At 57.6% G+C, this 9,700-nt stretch overlaps 1 protein-coding gene across 16 annotated transcripts; it reads right to left on the minus strand.

The window, feature by feature from the left end:
* Positions 1-134: 134 nt before the first annotated feature.
* On the minus strand, positions 135-9,558 carry MBD6 (methyl-CpG binding domain protein 6). Of its 16 annotated transcripts, none has more exons than XR_004272305.1 (15): positions 7,245-7,376; positions 6,142-6,205; positions 5,827-5,963; positions 5,422-5,524; positions 5,135-5,297; positions 3,871-4,908; positions 3,033-3,694; positions 2,600-2,753; positions 2,247-2,416; positions 1,708-2,121; positions 1,550-1,602; positions 1,264-1,327; positions 948-1,113; positions 608-671; positions 135-349 (listed from the first exon to the last, which is right to left on the minus strand). XR_004272305.1 is itself a non-coding variant. In XM_032289484.1 (13 exons), exons 3-13 carry the CDS (start codon positions 5,937-5,939, stop codon positions 1,039-1,041), a joined length of 3,024 nt encoding a protein of 1,007 aa, XP_032145375.1. In that variant the 5' UTR covers positions 5,940-5,963; positions 6,142-6,205; positions 9,512-9,558; the 3' UTR covers positions 135-1,038. The 16 variants fall into 16 exon arrangements, 9 of the variants coding, with proteins under 9 accessions (XP_032145375.1, XP_032145385.1, XP_032145394.1 ...); XR_004272290.1 differs by having other exon boundaries at positions 1,550-1,617; XR_004272289.1 differs by having other exon boundaries at positions 944-1,113; positions 1,550-1,617.
* Positions 9,559-9,700: the final 142 nt, after the last annotated feature.

The raw sequence follows: 9,700 nt of genomic DNA on the forward strand, positions 1-9,700 counted from the left end.
CAGCACTAGGACACAAATAGACATTCATAGCATAATAGGCAGTCTAAGCCACTCTATACTATAAGAGATGAAATTTAAATTGTAACCTGTTCTTACCAAAGAACTAAATTAAAAAATGAGTACAGAGCCAGAGCCAGAGTTTCAAAATATTCTCATCTGTTAAATTAAGAGTGTCTCCCATAGAAAAGCAGGGGAGGCCCCACAGGGCAAGTACAAAACAGAATTAAAACTCCCAAGGGTCTTGTCTTTACAAAAGAAAAGGCAGGAGGCAGCCCCTGGACAGCTGGTCATGCTGGCCGCTCCGGTTGGACCACGTTGCATAATCCTCAGTCGCATCATCACAACGTCTCTGAGCGTTTTGATGGGGGGAGAAGGGGCAGTGTAGTGTGTATGGGAGGAGAGGCCCAGAGGGCTCTCTTTGCCCCCTTACCCCCTTTTTATATCCCAGAGGAAAGGGGGGGAACCTGGCTATACCTTGAATTGAGGCTATGTGTTTCAAACCTGGGGACAGGGGTAAGAGGGGATCTGTGCTTTGAGCAACCTGAGCCAGAGGCAGAGGGGTGTTGGAGGGGTAAAGGGAGGATTCATGATGCTTATTGCTTTGTACCTTTCACTGGGAAGGAGGGCAGCAGCCAACAGTAGCTCACAGGTTTGTAAACTGAGCCTGTTGGCTTTAAGAAGGGAGGCAATGAAGTCGAATTAAATATAAAAGAGTCATTTGTGCAAAAATAACTTAAACAAATAAAAGACCTGGGGAAGGGGGTGTTCCCCTTAGCGCCTGGTGGGGAGAGGGCCATATACCACCCCCCCCCAGGCCTTTTCAGTGACATGGCTTCGGGGGGGGGGGGAGGGGGTGAACTTCCCTACCCCCTGCAATGGCTCAGGATGGGATTGTAGGGGAAGGGGTTGCATTTGTGCTCTGAGTGGGGAGTAGTGCCCCCACCCACTGTCCACAGGTGCAGGTGGCTGGCAAGGGCTCCCAAGGCTCAGCACTCAGCTCTCCCCAATCAGGGTCAGATCCAGCTCCAGGTATGGCTGCTATGGGGCCAGTTTCCTCCTCTTGTTTTTGGCAGGACGGCCAGGGCGGGCCCGGGGAGGCAGAGGGACAGCTGCCTAATACCAGATGGGAAGTTGAAAGAAATGGTCAATTGCTAGGTATCAGGAAGTCTTCTTTCCTCCCCACTCCCTCTAACCCTCCTTTCCTCCTGCTGCCTCATCCCTTACATCCTACCCATACACCCACCCACCCACCCACACACTTACTCGGGCTGTAGGGCTGGGTTCCAACATAATGTCCTGGCGGGAGCTATTGCTATTCCGGGTAGGGCTGCAATAAGGGCACAGATGATCAGGAACAGCTCCCAAGCACCAGGTGAATTTCAGAAGTTTGGGTGGGAAACTTTCTACATTTGGATAGTAAAGGCATAATATCCTTATTCATATTCAAGTGTCTGCCCTTTTGAAAACCAAGCCGCTAATTGGACATTAGAACTGTCCAAACCAAAAAGTAGTAGGCAAAGACCAGCACTGTAGTAGGCCTAACACTCACTTGTATTTTCTCCTCCGGCCTCGACGAGACTTTCTGACTACTCCCGGGGGCACCTGAGAAAAGATGGACTGTGTGTGTGGGAAAGTTAGAAACAGGCACCACAGCCCCAGCCTTTCCTCAGAGCCCCTGAGCCCAAACCACTATCACTCTACACTCACCTTAAGGTCCTCAGAATGGGGCCCGGGAGGGGATGGATCCTTGGGCTCAGCACCCCCTTCAGCCAGCTCCCCATTATGCTGCCAGTGGTGGGTTCTTCTTGGGGACCTTTCCATTTGTCCATTGAAGCCACCACGTGTCCCCCATTTGAGGGCCAGTCGGCCAGGCTCCCGCCGGCTGCCAGGCTTTCGGCCTCGGCCTGGCCTGGCCTCACCATTAATGCCCCTAAGTCCCCCTCCCCTTCGGCCCCGTTTCCCTGACCCCCTCCCAGTGAGCAGCTCAGGGACTGGGGGGTCGGGAGAACCGTGGGGTGGGGCTAAGGCACTGAGGGGAGGCCGGGCAGGCTCTGGTTCGAGGGCTGAGGCGGGGCTCTCAGGGGGTAGACAGGGGGCTTCTGGCTGCTCTGGAGGGATCTGCTGGCAAAAAATAAGTTCTCAGTCAATCTCAAATACAGTCCGTCTTCCACTCTAACTCAGAAAGCCCTAAATTTCCACTTTGAGAAAAAACTATCTCCCTGACAAATATATGCCCACACCCTCACCTGGAGACTCTGTAGCAGGCAGGCTAGGGGACTAGAAGCCTCTGAGAGGGGTGGAGGAGCTCCACCCCCAGGGAGGAGCTGCAGCCCCAACTGGCCAGAGAGAAGAGGGCCAGGAGGCTGCAACAGGCTGGGGAGGGCTCCAGGGCTGCTGGTCAGTGAAGACAGGTCACCTGTTAAGAAATTATAGTCAGGGGTCTCTCCCTAGGCAAACCAAGGCTGAGCAGACCCTACTATTCTCGTTAGGCTTTATCCAGTGGCCACAGATTTTTTCCCCAATTTATTAAGCCTCTACTCCCAAGTTTTACTGCTGCTTTTTCACACCGAGAGAGTGAATTCACACTCCTCAGACTCACCCAGCAGGCTGGCACCCAGCAGAGGGCTAAGGAGTTGGGGGGGTCTCCCTGAGTTGGAGGGGGCCTTGCCCAGAGAGGAGGCCCCCGGGTCAGTAGTTGCCGTGGTGACACTGGAGGTAGGTGGTCCAGGTTGGGGGGCACTCAGGACACAGGGCTAAGAAAAGAGAATGATTCTAACACTTACATGTGTAAAATACTCAACAAATTGATAATGCTTTCACATCCACTATCTCACTGAAGCCTTAAGTAAGATGGGCCATGCTTATTAAATACACACCCAATTCTTACAGCCATCCTACCCCCAGCCAAGAACTAAGGCCTCCCCAAAGGCCCCAAGGAAGAACTCAGGAATGAAACTGAAAGCTTTTGATTCCCAGCTCCCATCTCTCATTCTACGTTTTGTTTTGTCCAACTTACTCACCCCCATCCTCACCTGGGGGGTTGTCCCCGAGGGGGGATCCAGGCTGGCAGCCAGCAGCGCAGAATTTAAAGCTATGAGGGTAGGGGGGGCTGAAAGTGGGGGGAAAAGTAGCGGGGGCAGGTCTCCCAAGCCTGAAAATGGCTCTCCACTGGGACCCCCGGCTCCCTCTGCAGATCCCTCCCCATCCCCAGCTGTGGGGCCCAGAGCCAACAGGGGCAGGAAAGAGGCAAGGAGGTTGCTGGGAGGTGCTGAAGGAGGTGGAAGAAGGTCTGAAGGTGGTGGAGGAAGCAAGGAAGCCACCAAAAGCGAAGGCCCTTCAGGCTCTCCTGGGGCTAGGGGAGGACCAGGTCCTCCTGGTGGGGGTAGCAGGGGCTCAGGGGGAGGTTGTCCTCCTCCCCCAGCCAGCACGCCAAATAAACTGTGGTTGAGCAATGGAGAAGGTGGAGGCTGCCCCAGACTCAGAGGGAGAGGCAAGGCCCCGAGCATCCCAGGGAAGCCAGCTCCACTCAGCGCCAGGCCCTGCTCAGGGCTGGGGAAAGGGAAAGCCTCTCCACCAGCCAGGGGAGGCAGAGGGCAGGCTGGGCCCGCCCCCATTCCCAGCCCTTCAGATGGGCTTTGAAGCACAGGGCTGGGGACTACGGGGGCTTTGGAGGCAGCTGGTGGGGCAGGGGCACCTGTAAAAGAGGAGAGAAATTCAGCTCAAGGGAGGCCCCTTCTACCATCATCCAAAGAAGCCAGCCTCCAGCCCCCAACCCAGAAAACCCTCAAAGAGCTCTCTGAACATTCCCCTAAATGCCTTGGCTGCTTCTTTCCAGTCAGGATGGGGAAAAGCTCCACAACACTCACATACCTGGCACACTGCTGAGGCTGCCACTGGTGGTCCCAGGCAGGGAGGGCTGGATGGGGTGCCTGGGCTGGGGAGGGCTCCCTGAGGAGAGGGTTGGGGGAGGAGGAAGGTGTGCATCTGACCCCAAAAGGTTAAAGCTTCCATCAGAGTGGGAAGGGCCAGGGGTGGGGAGTCCCAGCAGGGACAGCACAGAAGGGAGAATTGGTTGGGATGGCTCCGGGAGAGTAAAGGGTTGGGGTACAGGAGCAGGGGCCCGAGGACGGCTCCGTCTAGGGGTTTGAGGGCCTCTCCCTTCTAGCAATCGAAATACAGTAGGGGGTCTGCGGGGACGACGCTGGGAGGGACGAAGTGATGAGTGAGAAGCTGAGGGCGCCTGGGCACGGGGCCTTCGGCCCTGTAAAGTGCTGGGAGGGAGTAGTGGGGGATGCTGTGCCTTGGCCGCTGCAGAGAGTAGGCTGCTAGCAAGGAAGGGGGGTGCCCCAGGCCCCTCCACTGTGGGGGCCCCTCCCAGGGGCCCCAAGACCAGGGGCAGGTGCATAGTGGCTGAAGACACTGGTGGCAGAGTGGCAGGACCAGGGTGGGCAGGGAGATTATTGCTCGGGGGCAGGGGAGGAGGTGTTAAGGCATCACTACAGTGGAAGAGAGGAGGGTCTGAAGGTGGAGAGGAGGAGGCATGAGGAGCCGGAGGAGAGCCCAGGTCAGAGGGCACCAGGCTGGATCTGAGGGCAGCTCCCCAGTTGTATGAGGGAGCATTGAGGCTGATAGCCGGTGGAGGAGGTGGGGCTGGAGAGGGGGCATTGCCCCTTGGGAGGAAACAGGGGCTGCTACTGCCCCCAGAAGGGACTGGATCAGGAAGCCTTGGTGGGAAAAGCCCCCCAGGGCCTGCTAAAGTGGGGAAGGCCTGGGAAACTGAGGGTGGTTCTGGGGGAAGGGAGCCAGGACCCCCATTAAGTGGAGTTGTAGGAGGAACTCGACAGGGAGGGCGGGCAGAGGGGGGCCCTGGGGACACAGTGTGGAACATTTGGGGGCTCGCTCCCTCTCCTGCAATAAATGAGAAATGAAGAGTCAGTCTGTGGCTCCCCTTCCAAAAACTTTGTCTTCTCTAGTCCCATCTCCCACAAGTTCCCAACCTCCCTGTACCCTCTTCTCACCATGCAGCTCCCCACCCACTCCCCTTTCTCTTTGCCCCTCTCATGGAGCTTCCCACCACCAGCCTTCCAAGCCCTTAGGTTTTCCTTGGTCTTCTATAAAGTGGAAGAAGACTCACCAGGAGAAGAGTGTGAGCAGGTGGTCTCCATACTGCGGTACAGAGTTGCCATAGCAACAGCTTTCCGCCGGTGGTTGCACAGCTTGGTCATGTCCTCCTCTGATGCCGGCCCCACCCCAGCCCCACCCGGGGTCACCGGGGCCAAAGGGTCAAAGTTGAAAACCTGTAAGGTGGAAGGCACAGGGACCGTGAGGGGCTGGAATCTGTGAGAAGAGCTACCTTGGTCAGTGATTTGCATTAGATCTTTCAGCTTATCTCTATTCTCAGACACCCCTCACCACTCTGACCTTGGGGACATTAAGTGGACACTCCAGACCGCACTTGCAGGTCCCATCGCTGAGGAGGTAGCTCCGGGTTTGCTCCAAGGAAGACAGCTCTGTGCCACTTGGACTGGGAGAGGACAGGGTCAGAGGACATGGGGTTAGCAGGCAGTGAATCAGGCAATACTCCTAAAGCACAGGGCCTAAGTTACAGATCCTCCTAGAAGAACAGAGGGTAAGGAATGTGGGAAGACATGGAAAGAGGGAGAATGGATTCAAAGGCCCAGAGCTACAGAAAGCAAAAAGGCTGAGAAAGGAAGGGGAAGGGAGGGAAGCAATCGGGAACCAGAGAGCTGGGCTGAAGGAGAGGCAGAAGAAAGAAAACCCGGGCAACTGGAGTGACAGAGCTTGGGGAACTGTGAAGATCCATACCTGATGTAGAGCACAGCACCCTCTCGCACACAGCGCTGCCAGCCAATGGGGACAGATGTGGCCACAGGGCCCCCAGCTCTGTCTGCTCCACTGCTCTCATTGCCCCCATTCATTGTGTGTAATCAGCTCCCGCGTGCCTGATAACACAGACATCCATGTAGGCACTAGGAGGATTAAACTGGGTGAGGTACCTGAGGGAGGACTCCAGGAAGGCAAAGGTTGTGGGGAGACCCAAGAAAACTCAGGGAAAGCCCCAGAGGAGCAAAGGGAACCCCTCAGAGAGCTGGGAGGGAACTGCCTTATCACCATCGCTACCTGAACATCTCTGCAAACATTGTGGGGTCCAGTCTAAAGCCGGGGCCACCAGCTTAGCCCACACCTGCAACGCAAGGAGAGAGATGGGACTGTCAGGAGTCTGCCCAACTCTGAAGAGCACCACAGCCCAGCATCCTCTCAAGAGAAAGATCCTCAACAACGTGAGGTAAGTGCCTATTAAGACCTGAGGGATCTGCTGGCTGAGTCTACAGCCATTCTTTCCAAGCCCAGTCCCTAGGGACCAGAGGGTCAGAGCCTCAGCTCCCAGAGACCAAGAAGTCTAGCCCAATTCTCAGACATATGAAGGGCAAGGCCTCCATCCATTCGGAATAGAAGACTTCAACCAGAAGTATGGGCACATTCCCATAGAACTAGGCCACTAGGAAGTTTCCCAGAGTTTCTGGCTCCTGCTGTTCCCTACCCAGGAAGATCATATAAAAAGTACAGATTGCCCCACAGGTCACCAGACAATTGTCCAACTGCCCCGCTGGGGTGGTACCAGCAGAACTCCCCTCATGCCTGCTCCATCAGACAATCACTGATCTAGCTCATACAGGTCTTAAGAGGTGAGGATCACAGCTCAGTCTTCTCCCAGGATCCTGAGAAGCTCCTGATTCTCCCTCAAGCCTGAGGCAAAGGGATTCATAACCTCCTAACCCACCGGCTTCCGATTATCTCCAAGAGAGCTTCTCCTCCGATAGGGACGCCCCTCCAACCTGCAGGTATCCTCCCCAGCCTCACCATCGCTCCCACCCCACACTGGCGGCTTCCAAACTTTCGCTCTCGTAACAAGGCGCCCTGTCACCCAGACTGCTTCCCTCAGCTTGAGGAGGAGGGGAAGACGCACGAAGTAGGAAGGAACTTGGGGAGAGGGCGGGCGGAGGGTGGGCGAAGCACTGAGGGGAGGACGGTGAGGAAGGCAGAAGTCAGGCAGTAAAGAGGGAGAAGCAGTGGGGGCAGGTGAGGGCGGGGGAGTGGGGATGGGGCCGGGGAAAGGGGCCGAGAGGACGCGGAGGGGGCAGAGGGTAGAGACTGGAGGGAGGGGAGGGGAGGGGGAGGGGGAGGGGGAGGGGCGGGGTGGGGGGGCCGGGCCCCACACTCACCGCGGCCCATGGTTCGGCCGGCCCCGCCCAGCGCAGTCGCGGCCCAGAGGGTGAGTGGGAGGGGGTGGGAGGAGGGTCGGTGGAGCCCAAGCCTCCGGTACGGCCCCGGCCGGTCCTAGCAGGAAGCGCTGCCGCCGCCGCCGCGGATCACCGAGCGGCCTCCCGCGCATGCGCCATGGGGGCCAGGGGCAGCCCTGGGGATTCCGTTCCCAGAAGGCACTGCGCAGGCTGCTGCCGCTGCCGCCGCCGCCGTCGTCGTCGCTGCCGCAGCCGCCGCCGCAGCCGCCGCCGCCTCCGCCGCTGCCCGGACGGGAGAGGGGCGGGGCCGGGCCCCCGCCCAGCGGACAGCGACGAGCCAACTGGAGGGGCTGCAGTGCGCATGCGGGAGCGCGCCTACCCCTCCCCCACAACCCCCCATTAATCCCCAAGAGAACAAACACCCCACGCGGCCCCCCCCCCGCCCTCCGCGGAAGGATCTACGCCTCTTCCCAGGGCACTGGTGGCCAATCCCAGCCGTCCTCAGGGAGGGGCCCCTTCCAAAGCCACAATCTGTTGCGGGAGCCAGGAATGCCAGGTCCGGGAGGGGCCCGCCCCGAAAGATGAAAGTCGCGACTTGCCCTGCCCCGCCTCAAAAGCTTCCCGGGTAGGGTGCTGGGACTTGACCCGCCTCCCCAGGTCAGCATGTCACAACACGACCTCGGCTTGTCAAGTCACATGACCTCTGCCTGTCACTGACAACCTGGTCTGTCTTTAGGCCAGGAGAGACCATCTGGTCCAACCCCCCGCCTACCCCCATTTTCATGGGGGAAATGGAGGTCTCGAGCAACGGAGCAGCTTGACCAAAGACCTGTCACTACCACACAAATCCAGTCACAACCGGCCTTGTGACAGTTTCTGCTTAAACTCTGGCTGCCCACATGAGGGTATGACAGGATATGTAACAGGCCACCACATGGCCTCTGTTTTCAAGGCACAAGAAAAATATTTTGCATTCTGCGTGGTGCGTTTTACTTTTGTTCAAGTTGCCTCCAATTTCATGGTTCTTATTTTACCTTCACAACTCCTTATCTTTAATTTACAAACAAGGACGGTAAGATCCCTGGGCAAGTGAGGGGGAGTTGAGGCTAAAATCGCGGCTTGGGTCTCCCCAGTCCAGGGCGGTCCTGCGCTGAAGTGCACTCTCACGTCCCAGGACGAGGCTCCGCCGTAAATCTCGACCCAGACACCTAGGAGGCAGGCCTGTGCCGCGCTCCTCACAGCAGGGAGTCACAGGACTTGCTGTTTGGTACAGCAAGAGAGGGTCTTGGTCTTGGAGAAAGGCGTAAGAGTACCGTGGGGAAAAATAGGTGGCCAAACAGAATCGGGTCCACTGAGCAAAATACATGACTTGTGGCTTGCTGAGGACTTAGCAACTACAAGGTAAAAGTCACAGGCGCTGTTCTGAGAGAAGCGGAAAACGATTACCAAGGGATTCCAGCACCTCCGTCCCTTTTGGGAGATTTACTGGGCTAGGAGACCACCTCCCTCCCACCCCTCTTTTTTTTTTTTTTTGGTCAGACGTAGTCTCACTCTGTCACCCAGGCTGGAGTGCAGTGGCGCAATCTCGGCTCACTGCAACCTCCCGCTCCCGGGTTCAAGCGATTCTCCTGCCTCGACCTCCCCAGTAGCTGGGGTTACAGGCGCGCATCACCACACCCAGCTAATTTTTGTATTTTTAGTAGAGACGGGGTTTTCACCATGTTGGTCAGGCTGATCTCGAGCTCCTGACCTCAAGTGATCCGCTCGCCTCGGCCTCCCAAAGTGCTGGGATTACAGGCGTGAGCCACCGCGCCCGGCCAGGAGACCCCTTTAAGAAGACTCGAGATGTTGACAATCCCGGTGGATGGATATCAACTTTCAGAGAAGTTCAAAAGGCCTATGTGTCCATTAGCTGGGAGGAGCCAAGGAAAATAGGAGTCCCTTAAGGCGAGGTAAAACGGGGGGCTGATGCTAGTGGGCGGAACAGGAGCTCCTGGGGGAGACTAGCGGCAAAGAGGCTCCACACAGCCGACTAGGGGCGGCCAAGACTGATAGCCGTTGTGGCCGTTGGGCGCCGGGAGCTGGCGCCCCGCCCTCTCTCCTTTCCCCCACCCTCCGCACCTCCCACCACCCTCGTAGTCCCCTGCGCGTGCGCGTGCAGACACCGGTTGCCAAACATTGCATCATCCCCGCCCCCCTTTCTTCCCCTCCCCCCTTTACACTCCCCTCCGCGCGCGCGCATGACTCACCCACCGCCTCCGTGAAGCCTCGTGACCCAAAGCCACTTCCGGGTCTGACACTACATCTACACCCTAGCGGGAGAGAGCGACGGGGGCGGTGCCGCGGGGTTCCTGAGTGGCGGATGCGAGGGACGAGGCGGGGCCAATGCCGGCGTGCCACTTTTTGATTGGTGTATTTTTGGGTCCCGCCCCTGAGAG

The sequence above is a fragment of the Sapajus apella genome, unplaced genomic scaffold, assembly GCF_009761245.1.
Source record: "Sapajus apella isolate SASKATOON/1434 unplaced genomic scaffold, GSC_monkey_1.0 scaffold2, whole genome shotgun sequence".
Classification (NCBI taxonomy): Eukaryota; Metazoa; Chordata; class Mammalia; order Primates; family Cebidae; genus Sapajus; species Sapajus apella.